The following is a 25,173-nucleotide window of genomic DNA, read 5'->3' as shown; positions in this document are numbered from 1 at the left end:
GAGCAATAATTCCCTCTCTGGACCTGGGAGATTGGTTTGCCTTCCTCGACCTTCAGATCATTTATTTCCATATAGCCATGCCTCCTTCACACAGAGGTTTCCTATGTTTTGTGATGCACAGAGACTGCTACCACTATTGAGTTGTACCTTTCAGCCTTTGCACTGCTCAAATGGTCTTTACCAAAGTTCTGTTGGCTGCCGCATCCCATCTTCGTCAAATGAGAATAATCATTTTCCCCTATCTGGATGATTGACTTCCAAAAGGCTAGTCATTCCTCGAAGCACAGACAGAAACCAGAAGATCTTGTCTCTCTTCCACTCACTGGCCTGTCGCTTCAGTATGGAAAAGTCTACTGTCACATCCACCCAACGAATAGACTTCATCAGAGCTACTCTACAGCCAGAGCATACTTACCCAAGGGCAAGAAGAGCTCTTGCTTTTTACCTAGACAGGACTAGGTCCGTTATGGCTTTGCCCAGACTTTTTATCTCTAGTGCAGGATGCATAAAAGGACAGGTAACTTACACTCAAGTGGGTTGCATGATGGATTTTAAGCTGCTACAAAGTCTCAAGGGATCACTCACCTCCCAAGAGTTATTGCTCACTTCACGAGGGTTCAATCTACCTCTCTTGCCCTGCTGAGAAACAAGCCTATCTCAGAGATCTGCAGAGAAGCCACCTGGTCTTCGATATACACAGTTTCCCAGCACTAGTCTCTTGTGACTGCTTCCAGAACTGATGTGGCTTTTGGTGACTCTGTTCTACAATCTGTGCTGAATCCACCTCCTCAACTCTCTTTTCTGTGATGGAAGTGCTGCTTGGAAGTCTCCTGATATGGAACACCCACAGGGACATCACTTGAAGAAAGAGAGGTACTCAACTTGTGCAGTAACTGGAATTGTTTGAGATGTGTGTCCCTTTGGGTGCTCCATAGCCTATCCTCATTCCCCTCTGTCTCAAAGTCTCTTATTGGACTTTCTTGGTTAAGAAGAAACTGGATTGGTGGTGGATCCACCCCTCTCTATATGCCCTTGTACTAGAGCACGAGGGCGTCTAGTGCACAGGTACAGATACTACTGACAAAATGCCTCCAATCCAGAGTGCACAGGCATGCACATATCCTGATGTGGAGCACCCCCTTAGAGGGACACATCTTGAAGAACTCCAGTTATCATACAAGGTGAATCATCTTTTCTTCAGAAGGAGAAGTGCTGCTTTAAAATAGAGAGTGATCTGTGCAGCCCTTTAGCCTTTGGTGTTCATGGAAGCAATCCTGGGCTGGGCATAGCCCTTTATGAGTCAGGTGACTACCATTTTGAAAAATCACAATTTGCTAAAAATTTCCACACAATTGTTAGAGACCTCATTTTAGCCCATTCATAGATTAGGAAACCACTCTTGTATCTCAGGTAGCACTCTTAGATAACTGTTGACAAATGTTGGCTATTTAATGGCAACCAATCTATCTTCATGGCTTTTATACAGGAAAAAAAGGGGAGGGATCAAAACTCAGGTCTGTTCTCTAGACCATCTTAACTACACCAGTTCTCTCCTATTCCGTCCCCACCTTCTACTCACTTTTCAGAAATAAAATGTACACTTAAAAGTTAAGAGACTTCCTACTTATTGGCTTGCATATATCTGCTTCTCTCCATCCATGCTGTTCTGAAGGAGAGTCTCTTAAAGCTGAAATGCTAATTCAGTACACAAGAAGAGGGTGATAAGTGAGTAATAGGAACAGTGGAAAAATTATGAATATTATTGTTGTCAACCAACCCTAACTTTTAAAGGAAACCAAGATGCTGAACTGGTGAAGAAATGCATGGTTCTTCCCATATGCTTTCTTCTAAACATGGCAGTGAGTAGCTGGGACTCTGTCCATTTTAGAATCAGCATTATGCTAACATGGTTTCCTGGAGCAGTGTAGATAATGATATTTCATTATAAATCTGTTATTGCTAGTTTGTAAGCTACCCTGCTATATAGTATTATAACATGGTTGTAAGAAAACAAGCATGTCTCTTTCCACTCTGGTCAGAGACACTGTGCTACCCAACCTTTTATTTGTTCTTAGTGTTAAGAGACCTGATATAGTTTTTGACTATCTTCATTATCAGTTGCCACATCGATAATGTTCATAAAGTCAAACATAAAAATAAAGCACCTGGTCATCTGTACTGGGGTATAGTGTAAGAAATATAGGGTGAAATCTCCTTAATCAGCACCTTAAAAAGCTTCACTCCCAGTTAATTGTAAAATTTTCAGTGGGGGCGGGGAAGCAGTAGTTTAAATATATAGTTTAATATATTTAGCTACCAGGTTTCACGCTATCCTCTGGAATGAGCTTGTTTCAGATATTTACTGCAGTTAATGGGTGTAAAGTGGTTTATGTGAATATAAATTTCCAATTGTGAAGTATAGTGCTTCCCTGCTCTCCTGGGGCTGACTTGGCTGGATGGTCATATGAGCAGCCTCAGGATCATATGAATGTTTTATGACTTAGTTTAGTTTATGTAATTATCCTTGTAGATCAGAATACAAGTAACAAGCTAACATCAAACATAAAGCTTTGGCACTGTCCTCATTGTCTAGCTCACAAAACTGTTCATATAGGATATACTGACCACATATCACAGATTCACAGATTTGTTCGTGTAGGACCAATACTAAGGGCTTGTCTACACTACCGGCTGGATCAACGGGCAGTGATTGATCCAGCGGGGTCGATTTATCATGTCCAGTATAGACACGACAGATCGACCGCCAATCTCTCTAGCATCGATTCCGGTACTCTACACTTCAAAAAGAAGCACAAGGGGAATTGATGGGAGAGCTTCTCCCATGGACACACTGCGGTGAAGACACTGCAGAAAACAGATCTAAGTACACCTCTACTTCAATATAACATGATCCGATATAACACGAATTCGAATATAACACAGTAAAGCAGTGCTACCGGAAGGCGGGGCTCCATGCTCCAGCGTCTCAAAGTAAGTTCGATATAACGCTGTTTCACCTATAACGCAGTAAGATTTTTTTGGCTCCTGAGGAAAGCATTATATCAAGGTAGAGGTGTATGTTGACTTCAGTTACATTATTCATGTAGCTGAAGTTGCATAACTTAGATCGATCTCCCTTCCCCACCCCCGCCCCCAGTAGTGTAGATAGCCCTAAGTGTAACTACGGTTTCATAGTCCCAGTTTAGTTTTTATTATTTGTTCTACAAAGTATCAGTTTGAAAAGCAGTGAGCTTTATGGGTGGGATTTCCAAAAGCACTCAGTGTTGGCATATCCTCCATTCCCATTGAAGTTAATAGTAAAAGTCATTGGCAGAATAAAGCCAGTGCTGACATTCAGGACACAATCTGTGACTTTCAGGTATTTTTTCTGAAGTCATGATCTTTGTCATCTTGGTCGGGAAGCTACTGAACAAGACTCCTTCATAAAATCTGTATAAGGTTGGCTTTCCATATGTCAGGTGTAGCTGAATACTACATATGTCAGGTATAGCTAAATAGTTAAATACTATTGTATGCTTTTAAATAAATATTGTAAAATAAAGGATATTTGACTTCCCTAGTAATTATCCATGACAAACAGCTTAATTCTAGAGAAAAAGATTTGTGCTGTGGTTTTCCCCCGTTTTAAAATGACAATATTTTTGCCATGACAAACAACTAACCTTATCTAGGCCTAGCCTGTCCAGAAATGCCCAAAGTTTGCCCAGTATGGCAAGCTCATCAATACTCAGACTGAAAGTAATGGAGTTGTATGTGTTGGCTACTTTTCCATTCTCTCTTTTCAGACATGTGCACTGTGGAGAACTGAATTTTGATTGTATATTTTTCAGATTTCTGCTGATGAAATAGTAACCAAGAGAGAACAAATATCTGAGGCTTTGCAGACTACACAGTCATTTTTGGCTAAACACAGTGACAAGTATGTTAAATTTTATCACAACACTTTGTTAATGTAACTGTAAATTACTGCATCATATTTGCATATAAGGAACAGACTGGTATTCTCATCTTACAGTTATAGTGAGTAATATTTTATTTGTTCTTTTTGTTTAGTTTAAATGTAATTTTGATGAGAACTTGATTAGGTGTATAAAAGATTGTATCAATTTAGATGGAAGTAGGAGGCCCAAAGCATTAAAGACGTTAACATAACCCAGTCACTCTCCAATTATTAAACAGTGTTAAACAAGGTTCAAGGTTTGATGTATAGAGATCAACTTCTGCTTAATACCATGGCAAACACATCATTAAAGTAAGTTTAACCTTTTATTAGAGATACAGAGAGAAAATGCAGCTTCTATCTCTGATGTTGACTCTCACTTGCAGCCTAACTGCTGGAAAAACACAGGCACAGCACAGGATCTTATCAGCTTCTCCCAAGACTAGGCAAACTTGTACCAGCATTGGGCTGTTCAGGGCATTTCTTTAGCTTCCTCTTTCTGGTAACAGGTTTTCAACAGTGTTTCAAAATATGCAGCCTTGGTGGCTACGCCAGACTCTTATTTGACAGAAAGTAAAAGGAAGGAGATAGGAAAGAGAAGAAATAAGGTGGGGGAAGGAAAAGGACACATGGAGTGGGTGGGATGGGAAGGAAGATTTGTGACTAAGTCTTGCATCCTAGATGGTGTTTTAGGATTTAACTATAGCCAGTGGAAATGGGAGCGTCATCTGTCTCCCTCTCTGTGGCCTAGTCTGTCAGGACATTTTTCAGGATTGGGATGAAGAAGGTCCAGTGTCCCAGGAGACTGATGGGGTAGCAGCCATGATGGTGAAGCTCTCTCCAGTAGCCAGTTTTTCTCCCTAAAGTCTCTTTTTGAGGACAGCAAAAGGGTGCAACAGGTGGAATATCTCACCCTCTTGTTATTTTGTCTAACTATTAGGCCTAATTTCTGACACACTGATTGGGTTTATTGATTTCCGGATTCCTCACTTTTCTTATTTACTAGGCATGATTTTAACACAGTCCTTGAATTATATCAGTAGGCATTTTTTTTAGTCTTTCTGAATTGCTTTTGTACCTTTTCTCATTTCCTATTAATATTTGTTTTATAGGTAATTGTGACATTTCATGAACTTTCTCACAGTTTTTCCAATTGAGCCCACAATTGAGGTAAATTTGTAAGCCCAGGCTTCACAACAGCTCCCTGGATTAGGTGACACAACACATGACAATACTTTTATATTTATACAGCACCTTTCATTTGAAGGACCTCAAACACTTTACAATATTAACAAACTAAAATATAAGTTATATAGAGAAGTTTTGTTTCATCCATCACTGAAATTAGTAGATGTAATATACTTGGATTTTAGTAAAGTGTTTCCCGTGGTTCTCATGAGTGCTTGCTATCAAAATGAATTCACATTGCCTTGGCTGGTGGTCAGTAAACAGTCAGAGGCATGGAAGACTGGCCGACAGACCATAAACAATAGAATTGAGGGAATAATTCACTAAAAGCATCTTTCAGTTAATTTTGTCTCATTTTCTGATCACCAGTTGACTTAAATGTATTAATTATTCAATTGTATTTGATGAATGTTTTCATACAACTTTTTTTATCATATGTCCTAATATTGGCCCAAAAACTCAAGTCAGATTTTTCTCATTTCTAAAATAATTATAGTATCTAGCACTTTTCATCAATAGATCTCAATACACTTTGCAAAGGATGTCACTATGATTACCCTCATGTTACAGATGGGGAAACCGAGGCATAGGGAAGTGAAGTAACTTTTTCACATTCACCCAGCAAGCCAGTAGCTAAGCCAGGAATAAAACCTATGTCTTCTGATGAGTTCACCATTTGATTTGCTAGATCATTCTGCCGATTTGATTTGTATGATCACATACACAGAACTCACAACCAACAAAAAAGGCAGAACTTATCACCTACTGAAGTTTTCAAATCTGATAATAATCGTATCTATTTTTTTGGTAGAATGACGGTTGGAGAGAGAAATGAAATGGAAAAACAAGTGAAGTCCCTTCAAGAAGGTTATAATCTCTTATCTAATGAAGCTTTGAAACAACTGCAGAGGGCACAAAATGTAGGTGATGAAAAGATGGAGGAAAAGGTAATAGCACAGAAAATTTTGTTGTTGTGTTTCTAGCTGCAGTACATTTTTCTTTTTAGATTTACTGCATGGTTGTGGAACAATATGTTAACAATGAAAGGAGAAACTGTATTTGATTGTACGTATCAATAAGCTGAGACCTGAATCATATGACTACAGTTTCTATATATTTGTATAATATATGTAGTCTTACGTGTGCATATGAACATTCTGTTAATCAGAACTTGCGTGAAGAGTCTTAATACCATGTGCCTTGCATGAACAAAGATAAGCAAATCATCCATCTCTTAACTCTTCTCTTTAAAAACCATCCTCTGATTGCTAGATAAGTTTGTGTGCTGCAAAAATATGACACCATAAAATAATATGGGTTAATTTCTGCCATGTACTCCCCCAGAGATATCCCAGAAGATATATAGTGTTCCGGATTGTCTTTAAATTCCAGTTGGGTATATTGTTGGGACCACATACAGTAAATAGTTATGAGGTACCACAAGTACATTTTTTATAAACCAATCTAAATCTCAAATATGGAATTATATCATAAAGGTATTGTGAATATATGTGTGAATATACAAGTAGAAGCGATGTCTTGTATAATTATTTTAAAATAATGTTGCCGACCTGATTACATACTTTCCATGGAAACTAGTTGAAGTATTTGGGTTCTATAATATCCGATTCCATATGTTTGGGTGTCTGTGCAAAAGTGCTGTATGCTGTAAACATGAGTAGCATGGTCATTTTGTATCACATACTATTTTTGAATCTTTTAACCTTTCACAGACACTTAGAGCATGACAGTTTGCCTTCCAGGTATATGTCCTATTGTTCACTATATAATCATCTATTCTGCTGCCTTCCACTAACCCTATTTATGTATGCAGAGCATAGATTTTCAATTCACAGATGCATGTTGATTTTAACTCTTTTATTACATCGTGTGCTGTTGAATCACTGACATAGATCACTTGCACATTTGAGCTGCTAATACTCACAGCATTGTCCCAGTCCTGGTAAGTACATGATTTTGTGCTTAATATGTATTCAAAAGCAAAAAAAAAAGTTTAATATGTATAATTATAAAATTACTTGAAAACATTCTTTATATTCCTTTTTAGGTGGATAAAGTTATTGCTGGTATCATTGATCAAACAACTGGAGAAGTCCTTTCAGTCTTTCAGTCTGTTTTAAAAGGTCTAATTGACTCTGAAACTGGCATTAGATTGCTTGAGAATCAGCTGATTTTATCTGGGCTAATTTCACCAGACTTTGGAATATGTTTTGATCTCGAAGAAGCAAAAGTCCATAAACTTATTGATGAGCAAACTCTACTGCAACTACAGGAATTAAATAATGCTAAGAAAATTATTTCAGAGTCGTCATTCACAAATCTTCCAGCTGTAGCTGCCTTAGAACAAGGTATTATTCCAGAGACTCTTGCCATTAAAATTCTTGAGATTCAGCTTTCCAGAGGATATCTAGTTATGCCAGCTACAGGGGAGCAACTCACTTTGCACAAAGCTTTCCAGAGGAACCTGGTTTCTGCATCTTTATTTTCAAAGCTTTTGGAAAAGCAAGACACATGCAAAGATCTCATAGACCCCAACACTGCAGAAAAGGTTTCACTGGAGGAGATGGTTCAAAGAAGCATAATAAGTGAAGAAACAGGGTTAAGACTTCTACCTGTAAGACCACAAGAAAGAGGTAGAATAACTCTCAAATGTGGAAGGCAGATAAGTATTTTGAGAGCAGCCCATGAAGGTCTCATAGACCGTGAAACCATGTTCAGGTTGCTGGGAGCTCAACTACTGTCTGGAGGTATAATCGAACCTGACTCAGGGCATAGAATGACTGTGGAAGAAGCCATGAGACAAGAGTTGATTGATCAGGACACTGCGTGTGGTATTCTGACTCATCAGATTCAGACTGGTGGGATATTATGCTCAAATTCATCTAAACGCTTAACTGTAGATGAAGCCATACAATGCAGTTTAATCTCATCTAGCAGTGCACTCTTGGTACTAGAAGCACAGAGAGGCTTCATTGGCCTCATTTGGCCTCATTCTGGTGAAATATTCCCCATATCTACTTCTTTACATCAAGGGATGATAACAAATGAGCTGGCAAGCAAAATACTAAATGGCAGGCAGAAAATAGCTGCAATTTATATTCCTGAAACCTGTGAGGTACTCAGTCTCGATAATGCCGCACAGTTAGGGGTAATAGATGGTAATACTGTATCTGTTTTGAACAATGTAGTTTTACCTGATAAAATGCCTAACATGGAGGATTTAGAGTCCTCTTGTAAAAATGCTGCAAGATGGTTATCATCTTATGAATTCCAGCCATCTGCATTTCATGACCATAGACAGGAACAAGAAGTTTCAGGTACAGAAGAGCCAATGCCTCACAGTGTAGAGCAAACTAAAAAATTATTCATGTCTTATCTGATGATAAATAGTTATATGGATGCAAACACAGGGCAAAGACTTTTGTTATATGATGGAGACCTGGATGAAGCTGTCAGCATGTTGTTGGAAGGTGATGATTCTGTGTCCAGTGCTGATGTGACGGAAGGAGGATTTAGTAACACATATGTAAACTCAAAAAGAACTGATCTGAAACAACCTGACAACGTCATGTTTAATGATGTCACAAGCAATGTCCTGCATGAGTATACAGGTGTACAGAATACTTTTACTGACAGCAACTTAAAACAGCCTGAAGAAGATATTCAGAGTGATAAATGTTCAGAGAGAAATGATTTTCACAGTAGAGCAAATGTCTTTAATGCTAATGGTTTTGAACAATCAGAATGTACATTTAATTCTTTGTTGTCTAAACCTGAAGCAGAAACTGGAAATATAGTGGGTAGTGCTCAAAACCCTGAGAAAGAGAATGTATTCAAAAGTTTTCAAGAATATCCTGAACTAACACAGATGGAACGGTGTGAGCATGTGTATCAGCAAGCAAACTCTGGAAATGCAGAAAGTCATCTTCCAAAATACTCACAAGGAAATCTTATTTCAAGAATAGATCAAGACAAACCCAGCATGCCTGATGGAAGAGAGATCCTGGGTAGGGAAAGCAGGACTTTTAAAACTTCAGAAAATTCCTTGAGTATAGATGATTTATCAGTTAATAGTGAAGTCAGTGCTGTTCAAGAAAACAGTGCAAAGTGTGGTCCTCACATTTTGCACTCTGATGATAAGAGTATGTTAACTGATAAAGATATGAAAAAATGTGATTTTCACAGAAGTCACAATTCATTCTGCCACATACATATTGAAAACAGACTTCTAGGAGAACTTTCTGGTAAGGAATTAGTGAGTCAAATTGTTTATAGTGAGCATAAGCATGGCATGCTACAGTCTAAAGAGAATGAGTATGGCAGGCCATCCCTTGAGGACTGTACCAATATGCCTGATGGACTGCTCCCAGAAGACAATAGTGATGTGCATTACAGCCTTCTGTTGAAAAACAGTACTGATACATGTGGCAGGTCACCACTGGGAGACAGTACTGGCATGCAGGGCAGGCCACCCCTGGAGGACACCAGCAATGTGCATCGTAGGGCTCTATTGGAAGACACTACTGATACACCTGGGGAGGCATTGCTGGGAGACAGTACCAGCATGCATGGCAGGTCACTTCTGGGAAACATTATCAGTCTGCATGGTGGGTTATTCCTAGGGGACAGCAATGCTATATATGGCAGGTTACTACTGGGAGATAATAGTAATAAACCTGGTGATCTGCTGCTGAAAGAGAGTGATGGCACCCCACAGTGTGAAAATAACTATTTGCAGCAGGTTGATGATGAAGATGATGATGCCTATGCCACTCCTGAGGTTGATAATGAAGATGATGATGCCTATGACACTCCTGAGGTTGATGATGAAGATGATGATGCCTATGACACTCCTCAGGTTGATGATGATGATGACGATGCATACAATACTCCTCAGGTTGATGGGTATGATTCCTATGACTCCTCTCAGATTGATGATGATTATAGTACCTCTCAGCTTGAAGATGATGATACTCCAGAGCCTGACAAAACACCCTTAGGTGTCCAAGAAGAAAGAGATGGGCTAGTAAATGTGAGGAATGAACCAAACGCTTTTCAAGATGTGAGTAATACTGGAGATAGTGTCCTGAGCGTTAGTGAAGTAAGTCAGACAGATTCCTTTGAGATGATACATATGACCTCAGGAAGTGCTGGCTTGTTAGAAACCATCTCTGAAGAGGAGACAGAAAACGTAGGGAGGGTGGAAGAGAAGGAGCAGACACGACCAGTCGTGAGAGAGAGTGAAGAAAGTGAGAACAGCTTTAGTCACTTATTGAGGCTGCGTGAAGCTGAAGTGCAAGGAGACCGATATGAGGAAAGTGAAATGCAAGCAAAAAGTGACTCTAATGAGGATGAGCATGAAGGAATGCAGGAGGAGGAGGAGGAAAATTATGATTATATGGATTATGATAGTGATAGTTATGATGGAACTGATGATGATGAAGAAGAAGAAGAAGAAGAAGAAATAATGGATATTTATTATTCACGGTGTCAGAATAAAAACGTTGGTATCCAGCTTTTTTCTCCTTCCAAAGAAATGGAAGATAGTGATGAATGTAATCAGAATATTGATGCCTTGGATGGTTATCTTCCTTTAAAGCACATGGCAGTTGATAATATTTTGCAGTTAGATTCCAGCAGTCAAAAAAGTAATCTATGCTCTGATAAATCCAATTTTAAAAAACATAAAAATGTATCTGATGTTTCTGAAGAAGGAAGTCTTGATCTTACAGATAAAACCAAAGAGGAAGGACTGCAAGAAATTGAAAGTTCTGAGGATTTGGTAGAAAGCAAACTTATGTTTGAAGTTATCACTGAAAATATCCAACCTGAAAGCATCATTGGCACTGAATGGCTGTTATCTAACAGTGAAGGAAGTCACCTCACACAGCATATGACTCTAACACCTGATCTTGGCATGAATGATACCATGGCAATAGACGCTGCAATCATTCAGGAGGGATCTGTGTGTGCATCCCCATCTGCTATTGCTAAGCAAACTGGTGCTGCAAACATTCAGATTCAAATAGACTTCCTCCCTTCAGAAGATCTGTTACCAGTTCAAATCATAATGAAAAACAAGAACAATATGTCTATGCCATGTTCAAATTGTGAGCAAAGACAGAGCACAGAGGAAGACATACTCGTGAAGCACATGTCAACTAATGTGACTGGCATAGAACTGCTTAAGGTAAATTCATCCCAAATGGATAATAAAGTAGTCAGACATGTGCCTTATGTGAATGACAGTGATAGTCTAGGTTCTTCCACTGACTTAGTACACCCAGTCACAAATAAAGAACTTGGTCAAATAGAAATAGATATTGACATTCCTAAACAAAATATAAACATGGTGACTATTGTAAAGGAAAGTCATATCCAGGAATTAAGTAAAAGTCCCATTCATATGGAAAGCCTTGGAGAAATATTTGATGGATCTATTAAAACAGGTTGTGAAATTGCTGTTTCAAATGAAGAAAAAGTAAGTGTTGGACAAGCTTCAAGTGATGCTAAATCAGGACATTACAGTGACTTTTATACAGTGAAATCAGATGAACTTATGGAAGAGTTTGACCTTTCTGCTTATTTAAAACAATGTGCAAAAGACCTAAAAGCAAAAGATATTTCAGAACTGAATAAGGCTGATTCTTGTTACCTTAAGGAAGGTGAAACTGACGAAAATTGTATACAGAATGGAAAAGAGTTAGTTATACCTGACTATATTATTGATAAGGGAGCAGGGCATCCAACCGAATTAAACTCTAATGCTCAATCCTTTCCTCTGACAGTTACAGTAAAATCAAAGGGAATTAATGTTACCAAAGATAATCAGGCTATCATCTCTCAAGAAACTGATAAAGTTCTTACAGACACTTCAGAAAATGACGTGATAGTTAGTCATGAATTTGCCTTTAAGAGAGCTGACACAGAAGGAAGTACTGAGAATGTCCAGGAGTCAGAGGATAGTGCTGAAACCAGACATTCTGGGAACCATAGAGGTGCAGCAGACTTTTCTTATAGACCTTTGGATAACATAGGTGATAGCTTGGATAATATTGTGCAGAAGAAATGTGAAACACTGGTTTGTTATAATGGAGTAAAAAACATTATGGAACAGAATACTTTAGCCAACAAGACTGATTTAATTGAAAATGATGTCAGGAAAGAAAAGCCTGTAGAATCATTTCACAAAGAAGTGATGCTCCCCAAAGACTTGCACGTAGAGGACGGTATGTCACATTCTCCCGAAGTATCTGACACACTAATTAAAGATTTAAAGAATATTTTAAAAAAGAAATTAAAAGATGGCCATGTTTTCTGCAAGCAGGAAGATGAACCTTTAAATTACTCTGACACAAAATTTTTAATGCAAAATTTACTTAAAATGATTAGTCGCACACACTTGGAGAATGAGACTTCCAGTGAGTCAAATATCAAGCAAACACGTGATGACATTAGCGCTACAGTAATGGCTACTCCATCCTGCATAGATCAAAAGGACTATGATAATCTTCAGTTATCTTGGCCTGATAACAGGAGTCCTGACCTCCTCCTTGATATATTGAAGCAAAACAACTGCAACCAAAAGACTGATGATAATGCATATGAAACAACAAGTGAAGAAGTCCAGAATGAAAGGGACCAAGAGATAAAAGCTACAGCTCCTAAACTTATTACTTCTCAACTTGAACAAATCTTCCAAATCCCACCTGGAGATGAAAGTTCATACAGTTTTGAGGAATTGATGAGTAATTTGGCAAAAGACTTGTTTACCATCTCACAGACTGCTGATATCACCACAGATGATGAGTGTGTAAGCAAAGCAGAGGAGCTGGGTACTCTTTGTTCAACAGAACTAAGAGAATTTGGATCAGAAACTCTCAGAGAGAATTCATTGGTTCATAACACAGCTGTTATTTTGGAAAATAACCAGCAGCCTGAGAAGTCAGATAGTCCATCCAAAAGCTTTTCTGAGGATGTTCTGCAAATGAAAGAAGCTGCCACAGGAGACAACGCAATAGGCATGGTAAGTAACAACTGGCACAGTTACACATTTTATGTTAAAGGAGTTGCATGCATCTTTTTAAATATTGGAGATCATTATTAAACCAAAACAACCAACCAAACAAAAAACCCACATATCAAACACTCCAATTGTAAATTTCAAACAAATTGTAATGAAAACAAATGTTATGTTTCTCTATTATCTTAGAAAGCATTTTTTGATTGTTAAAACTTATTTTCAGATGTTCAGTGGAGTACAGCAGTGTTTAAAGTATACAGAGAAACTGCGAGGACATTTGACAATGGTTCAGGATATGAAATTCCACTTAGATAATCAGCAGCCTATTAGTAACAACTTGGAAATGCTAAAAACCCAACTTGAACAATTAGAGGTAAGTATAATATATTTATTTCTATGGTATACTAAGAAGCATATAGGTAATACAGTGCAGGATGCTATAGAAAGCCCTAATATAAAGAGCGAGATCATGTGGTTCAGATTTTAAATACAATTACATGAATTTACTTTTAAACCTGTTTCTCTTAGTAAATGTAATGCATCTTGTTTATATTTTGTTCGCAGTCATTTGAATCAGGACTGGCTACCTTTGCTGCTGTTCTAAAAAAAGATATGAAGTTGACAGAAGAGTTTTTAAAGTCTCTTCACAAAGATGATCCCAAAGAACAACTTAAAGAGCTAAAAATAACATTTGAATATTTACAGAAGGCCTTTTTTGTGGTCTGTGATATGTCTTCAAAGCTTGCAAAACAAATAGTCTTTGCTGTTGATTCTGAAATGGTATGTTTCTATTAAATGATTTTCGTGTGTGTGTACTTGCTTCACTTTACTTCAAAGTAGTTCAGTTAAAAATAAATATTTTGGTTTCGTTTTATTTTAACATAAATTAGGTGTCAGATTTTCTTTCATTTAATATCAGATTTGGCTTGTTAGACTATGATACTGTAAATAAATATATAACTTTCCTTTCTAGTCTAAGCTTTCAATATTGCATCAGGAACTTTTAAGCAGACTTCAGAAGTTTTCAAACCAGATCACAGAAAACAGTAAAACTGTGAACAACCTGACAGTGAATACTAGTGATATAGAAAATGTGAAGCAAAGCTTACAACTGCTTAAGGCAAGTATCATTGATATTAAATGATAAAATAGTGTAACTAATCATCAGAAATGATAATGTAATATTGGCTCTGCTTACATCTATTGTAAGAAATCTGGCCCCATCCGAATGTGTAATGCAGGACTGCAACCTATCCCAATTATTATAATTACATCCTATGCTTAAACTCCTATCTCTTCAATTAGTTTAATGTACATTCCCAAAACAGCTATGGAGGGTGCTTTAAAGAAACAAAAGTGGGGGAAAATCCAAAGCCATGAATTCAAGTGCCTCCTAAACACCCTCTTCATGTGATACCCGTGAAGATGTGAACAGACCCAACTGTTCAAATGTATATATGGAATGTAAAATGTGCAATGACTTAATTGGGGTTTGAATAAGGTTGCAGAATGTTTAATGACTTCATTAGGGTTGCATGAGTGTAACTGAGGGCAGAATTTGCCCGCAGGGTGTCGTTCTAGGTTGCAGAGGAAGGCAAGAAAGCCAGTGGTAGGAAATACCTTCAGTAAATATTCTCTCATTCCTAGTTTTTTGCGGAACTGCTTCTCCAGTTATGCAAATGGCTCCCCAGTAGTACCTCTTCAGTGTTGATGGTCAGTCAGTCCTCTGATGTGAAAAAAATAAAAAAACAAATAAGGAGAAGACTGAGCACCATAATTTTTTGGAACTTGATATATATAAACCCCTGATCAAGAAAGCAAAACAAGCGAAAACTCAGCCAGTTGCCTTGTCTTGAAATATAAGTTTTTAGACTCATTCCTCCTTTTGGTTTAAATTTTCATCAAAAACATAGTTGAACATTGAGCGAGGGATAGAATTATTTCTCTCTGAAATATGCTTTATGAACACTGAACCTTTCTTTACGATCAGTCATTTCCTCTTGTTTTATTTACAGAACAATTCAAAAGAGCTTGGCTATATGAAGATACAACTGGACTCCATAGCATTTGATGTTCAGTTCTTCATTTCTGAACATGCCCAGGATCTTTCTCCTAATCAGAGCAAACAGCTGTTGAGGCTCTTAAGTAGTACTCAGAAGTGTTTTCAGGAAGTACAGGAAACAATCACATCTCAGATGAAAAGTTTAGAGGGACTGTTACAGACAGCACAAGATCTTGGTGATCAGAAGGTTTGCCTTTCTGTGACAGTGTGTGCTTATTGTTTTATTGATATAGATGAGGAATTTTAATGCAAATGTGTGATTATGTCATAACAGAAATGAGTTGCTTGGGAAGCATTGGCTATAGGGTTAAATGTGTTATAATATCCTATACATTTTATTATATTTGCCTTCATTATTCTACAAAGACTATCAATCAGGTTTGATAAATAGTTGTTATGGTCTTTCTGTGTTACAGCCATTCTTTTTAGAGCTATCATATTAGGAAGTGGATGGATACTTGAGTTTTCAGACATCATTACTGACACAAGAGCAAGGGGATTAAGTCTAGTATTTCTGTCAGACTGAAGGAAAAGTATTCGTGTTTGCTTAACAATCATGAATAATGTAGCAATTGTGTTTGTAATTAGCTAAATTATTATAGTCAGGGCTGACTTAGAGAATGCCCTTAGTATCCCTGTACATCCCTTCCTCTCATAGAAGCACAAATGTAAGCCTCAGAAGGCAACAATTCACCCACTACTGATGTGTTAGGAAAAAGTTATTCAGAATCCTGAGGCTTTGTAACATTCTAAGAAAGTTGTTGCCAAGGTGTTATGGCAGAGAAATATATAAAAATGGGTGAATGAGAAGCATCTGTAAGAATTTGGTAACAGTAATGATCATACATGTTTTATTCCTCTATATTGCTTAAAAGATGCAAAAATTTTCTACACAGGTAACATGCATACCAACTAAACTAACATACCCGTCACAACTAACCTCTGTTTTGGTATCCTTTTTCAGAACTAATAGTGTTTATCACAGATTTCAAGCAATTAAAAGATGTGGATTTTCACCTCTGTTGGTTGGAGGTTTCACTTGTACACATATGCATGGCCAGATTTCTGCTGGGCAATTTCATCAATACATGATCGCTTTTTACTTACAGCATATGTAAGGTTTATGATCCATAACTTCTATATATTCACCTTGCTCAAAGTGTGTACCACTGCTATCATGTTTACAGCATACTTTTAAAATGATTGCCTTGCAATATTGTTGTTTAAAAAGTAGTTTGTAAGGGAGCTTCTGATGATGCCTGTGCAGAATTTTGTGTTTTATTTTTGCTCCAAATTAGGATGTGGCTGAGCAGCAGCAGGAATGCAAGGAGAAACTACAGGAAATATGTGATCTCTTTACACAAACAGAAAATCGACTCATTGGTCACCAAGAAGCTCTTGTTATCGGAGACAGCAAGTCTGAGTTAAAGCAATACCAAACCAAACAAGAGGTGAAAACTTGACTAAACAGCAGCAACCTTAGTAATCTTATGATGTATTTTTGATTCATTCCAGTCCATAAAGAAACCAATCTGAGATTAAATTAAGAAGACTAAGGCAGGTTTTAGGTCAACAGTAGCGAGCACTGACTGCATGGGGGATGTGGAAACAGGAGCTGACTCAGGATCTCATGCTGGTTCTGTGCAGAAAAGAATTATGGCACTACTGATAATGTGCTTGGTTCTCTGCAAGGAAAAGTATTGAAGAGCGATATCCAAATTTGTTATGTGATACCCTGGGCCAGTTAATTCACACAGCAATTTTGACAGCAGCAATGGAGGTGGCCTCTCAGTTTTCCCAGTGGTTTGGAAATTAGCACAACTTCCCTGGGGATAGAAAAACAGGACAGAGAGGGAGGGAAAGAGGGAAAAAGACACAAAACCATGCCTTGTTGACCGAAGCTAAGGGATTGAACCTGTACAGCGCTCCCATTCAGGGTGACTTGATAAAAAGCAAATGAATAGACTGTCCTGTGACATACTGTATACTTTCAGAAACAATCTTGTAGTATGCCTGAGATCTAACATGTGATTCTGCAGTTCAAAAGCATTCTTGCCAGATGTGAGAAAATCACATGTAAGTGAGCCCAAGCTTATTATGTCAAAATCATGTGTGACCTTTATAACTGGAAGCATGGAGTGTTCTGCTTACATCGTTATAGAAACTTTTTTGTGAAAGGATTTCTCTGCCGTCTTTTTTCCCCATAAATTCTGTTCCTCTAATGATGGCAGAAGATTCCCTGGGTGCCTTTTTATAACTTTTTCAAATTTTCTGTTATAATCTTGTAACAACATGTACATCTGAAAGCTTTTCATGTAGTTTGCTGTTAGGCCCCGCCCTTGTGCCAAAACTTAAACTTTTACTCTGTTAATACTGAGGGAGAACTTCCGCTGACATCAGTTCAGTTTTTGCCTTAGTGAGGACTTTAGGATTTAGCATTTTATGTTTTTTATTATTATTGAATATTTATAATATAGTAGTGCACAGAGGTCCCAGGGAGGATCAGTAATCCATTGTACTGAACAAAATTAGACTCATTCTCTGACTCTAAGAGCATGTTGTCTAAGATTACCAGCAAAATTCCAAGGGAAAGAAAGAGGTATAGACCAAGTTATTATGTACAGTTATGTATTTCCTTTATAAATATCCTCTATCCACAACTGTCCCAAAGCCTATCCCTCATCTCTTGATTGATTTCTTGTGGGCATCATGGTAGAAGCAGGTTTTGGGAGGGGATTTGAAGGAAGAAAAGGTTCTTTATGGATCAGTTCAGGGAGAGCATTCCATGTATAAGGTGGGGTATGGAAGAAAGTACGAAGATTTTTTAGGAAAGAAGCCGTATCTTATTTAATATAAAATATTTACTGCATCCAAAGGAAGGGCATCCAAAATATTTGTTAGTGCTTTAAAGTGAGCTGCTCTTTCTCAGGCTAAATGTCAAAAAACACTACAAAACCCACAAGCCCATGTGAGAGTCCAAAACTTTTTATCTGGTGGCACCATAAACATCACGCTGGTCTTAAGGGCCTTTGGCTTATGATTATCCCTTATAATGCTTTACATTAATTTAGACCTTTTGTGCCAAATTCAGAAGTGAGGTGTAAGGGTTGAGATGTAATTACATGCAGGGCTGGTGCAAGGATGTTTCGTGCCCTAGGCAAAACTTCCACCTTGCGCCCCCCCACGCCCCCGCCTTGAGGCACCCCCCTCACCCCAGCTCACCCCTGCTCCGCGCATGAGCACCCCGAGCACGCCGTGGCTGCTTCACTTCTCCCGCCTCCCATGCTTGCAGTGCCATTCAGCTTAGGTGCCGCGAGCCTGGGAGGCGGGAGAAGTGAAGCAGCCACGGTGTGCTCAGGGAGGAGGCGGGGCAGGGGTGAGCTGGGGTGGGGAGTTCCCCTGTGTGCCGCCCCCCCCTTGCTGCAGACAGCCCTCCCTGTGCTCCCCTGCCCCAGCTCCCTCCGCCTAAATGCCGGCGGCGACTGGGGCGGCCGAAGATCCGGCTGCCACAGTCGCTGCCAAAGAAAATGGCGCCCCCCAAATCCCAGCACCCTATGCGACCGCCTAGGTCGCCTAAATGGTTGCACCAGCCCTGATTAACTACTGGTAATCGGTTGTGAGTTTAAGTGAATCTAAAACTCTCTGAGGCAGTCTAGAGGGAGTCTAAGTTCGTGTAACACACATATTGAGAGGAAGGGACCAAAAGAAGGTATACATCAATCAGTTTACACTTTCTCTAGACCTGCTTCAGCTCTGGACTTGTCCCAGGACTGTTATGCAGAAATGCATTATTACTATGGTCTGTGAAACATTTGACTTATCCCACTCCAGATTGTTAAATGAGTTATTCTTTAATACTTTAACAATAGCCTTCTTTGCTCTCCAAGCTAATGACTGGTATCACACTCTTGATCTCTCAAGCTGCCAAGGCTCAACTGTAAGATATTGTGAGGGTCAAAATCCCATCTGAGAAACAGAAGCATAACTCATCTGAACTAATGTACAGTAATAAAAACGAGTTTACAAGAATATGTGGGATAAGTGAGGGACTTCTGAGAAGTTTGAAGTGAAGTATAGGTAGATAATTAATCTACCTTCTTTTGTTGTTTTTCCAACAAGGAGTTACAGAAACATATGCTGGCAAGTGCACAGGCACTGGCAGAGATTGTGAAAAACACTGAGATGTTCTTGAAAGAGAATGGAGGAAAGCTGTCACAAGAAGACAAGACTATTCTTGAACAGAAACTTAACGAAGCTAAGACAAAATGTTTGCTGCTTAGCCAGAAGGCAGAGGAGTCCAAAAAAGTGCTGGATAAAGCTGTGACTACAGCTATTAAGCAGGAAACAGAAAAGGTTCTTATGCAACAATTCTACATCTCTATTTGAATTTTTAAAAAGTCTTGGGGGAATAGTCTTTCCACTTATTACTGATTTGTCAATGAGAGATGAAAGTCATATTTTACTTGGGTTACTATCAAAGTAATTAGTGCATGTTTGTTTTACAAATACAGCAAATTCTCAATATGTCAATTAAGAGATATTTTCAGATTTTAACAACATATTTTTAAATACTTCAAATCTCCACATTTGAAACTATGTAAAGGCTAAAAATGATTTCAGATTTCAAATTCTGAGCTTTCAATGTGTAGGTTGCTGCCATAGAACAACTGGAAGAGAGTAAAAATACCATTGAAAATCTCTTGGATTGGCTGTCAAATGTGGATAAGGCAGCAGAGCAAGGGGATGAGAAATGGACGCTGGCAATAGAACAGAATGGAACCCATTTTAAAGAAGGGGATGTAAAGGCTTTGGAGGGAGAAGAGGATGAAGTCAATGGTAACCTGTTGGAACTTCAGCAACAGACTGAAACCCATGTAGATGGCAGAGTAAAACCCACAGACAGTAACCTGAACCAGCAGTATCAGAAAGTCAAGGTACTATATGTGCATGTTACCAGCTATGGCAAATATTTGGCACTTAGGTACTATGGTAATAAGTCCACTGAAGTCAATGAAAGCCTTTCCATCCGGCTTCAAAGAAATACGTAATGTACATTGATAGATATTCTGTTAATGGAGAAGGCATTAAAAAGTGTCAGTGTTTGTCAGTTACCACACAGGTACCCAGTTATTTCCTGTTGTAAGAATGGGAGAAACTGCAGTGTTCTCAGTGGCAAATGTTGCCATCTTAATGGTGATCACAGTGCCCTTCATTTTTCTAGGCTGAAATGAACACAGTACAATGTTTATTGTAGATAAATAAAGTACTGTAGACAGAAACACAGCTTCGTAATCTTTCCTGATCCTCGTCAAAGATAAATTATTTGGTCTGACATGTTTCCCTTTGATGACTGAACACTGATTGCACACAGCTGCCATTATTGGATTGTTGAGATTATTAATTTACATTATTCTCACTTTAAAAGTAACAAATTCCCAGAGGATAAAGCACCATATTATGAAGGCTTCAGCAGGAGCTGCAAAACTCCAAAACAGAGCAATGTTAAGATATCTGCTCCAGCCAGCATATTCAATTATGACAGCCTTCTGTATTTTAGATACAGTTTTAACAGCTCGAACCCTTTTACATTCTGAGTGATGGAACTGATGAAGGATCTGCAGAAATTGATCAAAGAAACAGTATTTTGGAATAGCTTCCATGTAAAACCTTCTTAAAGAAAATGGAAGCATAGGTGGTTTTGTTTGTACCTATTGGTGCTCTTTAGAAAATAGTATTAACAGAGGGCTCAAATCTGATCTTCAGTAACTGTCTACCACACGTATATGGAGAAGCACCAGAGCCCATTTTAAAAAATACATAGTCTTTGTTTCTATAGGAAATGAGGCACTTCAGGAACTGAGGTGTTTTAAAAGATATGGGGGTTTTTCTCCCAGAGCCAAACATGTTTTACACCGGATTCTTTTAGTGTGTATTTATAGATCCTATCATTTATTAGTTTTAACTTGGTGAAATCTATATAGTATCTAATGTGTATGGATTTTTTAATGCCATAGAATAGCAATTTTTCTATAAGGAAAGATATTTTATAATCATCTTGAGAACTGTTTATTAAAATCCAAAAATGGAAATATAAAAATTAGCAATGACTTTTATTCACTCAAAATAAATAGGAAATATCTATTCTCCCATTGATATGTACGGCCCATGGTTAGAACCAGTAACTATTGTGTGATCAACTGGTAAAGGAATACTTACACTTATAAAAAACTGCCCATCATTTATCATGTTGTATAATGACTCCTATCTTGAGTGATAACCCATGGATTGAGGGAAAAAAAAATCTTGGGAAAATTTAAAGTAGTGTTTTCTGACTGGGCTTGCCTATAGATGGTAATCCATGCAAGTCACTGCACTGAGTTGTGTTAGAAATACAGGACTGGGTGATGTGCATCAGTTTTTCTCCAAGTTCCATTGATGTCAAAAGGGCTTTGCCCATGTATACACTAGGGTCTGATCTGTAATTACCAATAGTTATTTTGTACAGTTTGAAAATGCTATAGGTAAACAATGAATGAGAGTGGCATTTTTAATGAGCAACTCAGAATGTTGAAGGGCTTTATCACATCTCTCCTGATTGATCAGATAACAATTTTTGAGTAATCTAATTTAAACATCCCTTCTATTCATTATTTACATTACTCACAAATTGTTATCTGATCAGTCAGAAGAGATGTGGAAAAGCCTTTTAACATTCTGAGCTGCTTTGTAATTTTGGTCCATCTTGTGCTATCAGTTCCTAGACAGAACTCCTCAGTGATTTCAGTGGAGACTTCTGATTTAAAAAAAAAAAGTGCTGTGATGGAACCCTACAGGAGGATACTAGTCGTAAATATTTTAATTTTTTTCTTATAGGCTCAACATGAGAAAATTATTTCTCAGCAACAGGCTGTTATAATAGCAACTCAGTCTGCCCAAGCGCTACTTGAGAAACAAGGCCACTACCTTTCCCCTGAAGAAAAAGAGAAGATGCAAAGAAACATGAAGGAACTGAAAGTCCAGTATGAAACTGCTTTAGCTGAATTGGAATGGAAAATGAAGTTAACGCACTCTCTGCAGGAAGAACTTGAGAAATTCGATACAGACTACAGTGAGTTTGAAAGCTGGCTGCAGCAATCAGAACAAGAACTTGAAAACCTGGAGGCTGGTGCTGCTGACTTCACTGGTATCATGACCAAGCTCAAAAGGCAAAAGAGTTTTTCAGAAGATGTTATTTCTCACAAAGGTGACTTACGGTACATTACAATTTCTGGACAGAGGGTGTTAGATGCTGCTAAATCTTGGAGTAAAAAAGATGGTGTCAAGGTTGACAAAGATGGTATTGATACTTCAGCTACTTACACAGAGGTGCAAAGTAAACTGGATGATGCTTCAGATCGTTTCAAATCTCTTTATACTAAGGTACGTTTTATTTACATCTGAATGAGTAAGGGGAAAATAGTTGGCTCATCATGTATTTGTGAAAGATGATTTACCATTAAAGCAAACTAGAAAGAAAGTGATAGATTCTCCATCTCTTGAAGTCCTTAGGTCAAGGCTGAATGCCTTTCAAAGAGAGATACTTTAGTCAAACACAAGTTATTGGTGAAACTGGGTGAATTCTGTGGCTTGTATTATACAGAGATCAGACTAGATGATCTAAGGGTCCCTTCTGGTCTTAAAAATTTGTGAATCTGTGAAAGCAGAATGTCTGAATAACATTTTGGAATGGAAGAAAACTCTATGGTACCTCTAGATTTGTCTACCTACTGCATCTGCCTATCCTTTGTGCCCTTGAATTTTTCCTTCCGAGTGGTAACCTACTTCTAGTCTTATTAATAAAACAAGTACAATAAAAGCCAGGGCCTGCCAAGATTAGCATTCAAAATATAAATTTATTAGAAAGCTTTAATTTATCTGTGGCCTATTCTGGTTTTTCCTAGTCTGACCTCCAAAGTTGGCCGTGGGCTCTCAGAAACCACTGCCTTTAAGGAGCAATTCCATTCCCTTGCCAATGAGAGCTATGGGGGCGGTGCTGGGGGGCGAGGGCAGCATGAGGAGCCACCTCTCCCCCACTGCCCCCTGCCAGGGACTGCAGAGACATGCCAGAAGCCGGCCACTTCTGGGAACAGTGTGGGGCCATGGCATGCAGGCAGCCTACCTGAGTCCTGCTGCATCAGGGCTCCCCTTAGCCCAGGGCCCTTGGCTATAGCCCCTAAGGCCCCTGCGTTAATCCAGCCCTGCTTTGACACTAATCCCTACCCCTTTTCTGTGTGATTGCCTGCAGAGCCCCTGCAGAGCTGGACTTTGTGTTGCAGAGATGGTGCGGCTCCCTTCATAGCCTCTCCATAGCCTGGCATAACCTATGCAGAGGAGGTGAACCAGTTCTGTAGTCAAAGGGCCCTCCACACCTGCAAAACAGAGGACAGGGTTTCCCATTCTATGCTTAAAGAATCATACTATGAATTTTAAATTTGTGTTGAGTGTTTGAAGTAATTTTCTGTGTGCATTTTTTAGTGGAACTTCATTGCTTTTGAGAGGTGCTAGATTAGCAGTCTCTGAAACTTGTCTTTCACTAGTCCACTAGAAAGGTATTGCATGGGCAGCAGCAGTGCTGGCTTCTCCATCCTTGCCTGCCAGCATGTCTCAGTGCTGTCCTGGAAGGTTAACTTCTAGGGAAGGGAAATGAATTCTGTGTCTGTGTCTTTCGCTCTGAGGACACCTATTCACCAAGAACTGGACTAAATCACCAACTCATTTCACATCTGACTCATCAACACCCTTCAGTTAGCAACAAATGTCACTCCATTTAGTGTTTAGCATGGATAACACCATTATAATTGTAACCTTCACAGTTGTAACGCAGAGTTGCATTGATCTGTTTAAGGGAGATTTATGTGTGTGTCACTATAGTTCCGCTCAGCAGTCTCATCCCTGTGCCAGATGTTCATAGGCTTAACCCTGGGCATAAGTGGCTACTGCTGTAGTGTTGCGTGGTAAAAGGTCCATCTTTTGGCTGGGATGTTCCTGTCACTAAAGACATGTCAACACTACAAACATAAGTTGACCGATTTTAGGTCGTCTTATAGCCATTGCAATAATTACTGCAGATTTACAGTAATTACTGTAGGTGCTGTGTCCTCAAGAGGAGTGTGTCCACCAAGTGAAGAGGAGCTGTGTGGGGGACTGAGAGCCCTAGCTCTCAGCTCTGCACGGAGGTCCCTTCTGGGAGCCCAGGCCAGATTCTCAGCTCTCCGGTCCTTGCTGGGAGCCCAGCTACCACTGCCCCCAAGCTGCCAGGGTGACAGCCAGAGCTGTGAGCCAGGCACAGGATTTTCAGCTGGGAACCTACTAGCATTTCTTGTCAATTTCATGGCTCCAGAAGGGGGCCATGAAATTGATAAAAATGACAGCTAACAGCTGATGTAAGTAATATAATGTCCACACAGACATTGTTTGATTCTAACTACATGGACATAAGCGCTATGCTAGAAGTGAAGTTATTATATCACTGTAGTAGACATTTACATTGGCAGGACCAAGGTTGTAGCGTAGACACTGACATAATTAGGTTGACATAAGCTGTCTTACGTTGACCTAGGTCTGGTCTTCACTACAGATTTAAGACTCATTCTTGCTCCTCACTTTTTGTTCTCCAGGTAGATGTTATATAGTGTCTAGCACTTTTCAACTTGTTTTTTCTGGCCAGCATTCCTTTTCTCAATAAAGGCTCGATCCTATGAGGTGCCATTGAAGTCTGTGGGAGCTGAGAGCGTTAAATACTCTGCATCTTCCAGGATCATAGAATCATAGAATATCAGGGTTGGAAGGGACCTCAGGAGGTCATCTAGTCCAACCCCCGGCTCAAAGCACGACCAATTCCCAACTAAATCATCCCAGTCAGCGCTTTGTCAAGCCTGA

General features: G+C 38.9%; 1 protein-coding gene across 1 annotated transcript in view; it reads left to right on the top strand.

Annotated features, from left to right (window-relative positions):
• DST (dystonin) overlaps positions 1-25,173 on the top strand; it is a 550,812-nt gene that overhangs the window by 375,200 nt on the left and 150,439 nt on the right. Inside the window, 6 exon segments of the mRNA XM_030558316.1 lie at positions 3,852-3,940; positions 5,961-6,096; positions 16,554-16,706; positions 19,375-19,608; positions 19,905-20,189; positions 22,129-22,674. Of these exon segments, the coding sequence (XP_030414176.1) occupies positions 3,852-3,940; positions 5,961-6,096; positions 16,554-16,706; positions 19,375-19,608; positions 19,905-20,189; positions 22,129-22,674 (1,443 nt within the window).

This window comes from Gopherus evgoodei, chromosome 3, assembly GCF_007399415.2.
Source record: "Gopherus evgoodei ecotype Sinaloan lineage chromosome 3, rGopEvg1_v1.p, whole genome shotgun sequence".
In the NCBI taxonomy this organism is placed as follows: domain Eukaryota; kingdom Metazoa; phylum Chordata; order Testudines; family Testudinidae; genus Gopherus; species Gopherus evgoodei.
This window is presented reverse-complemented; position numbering and strand designations above follow the sequence as displayed.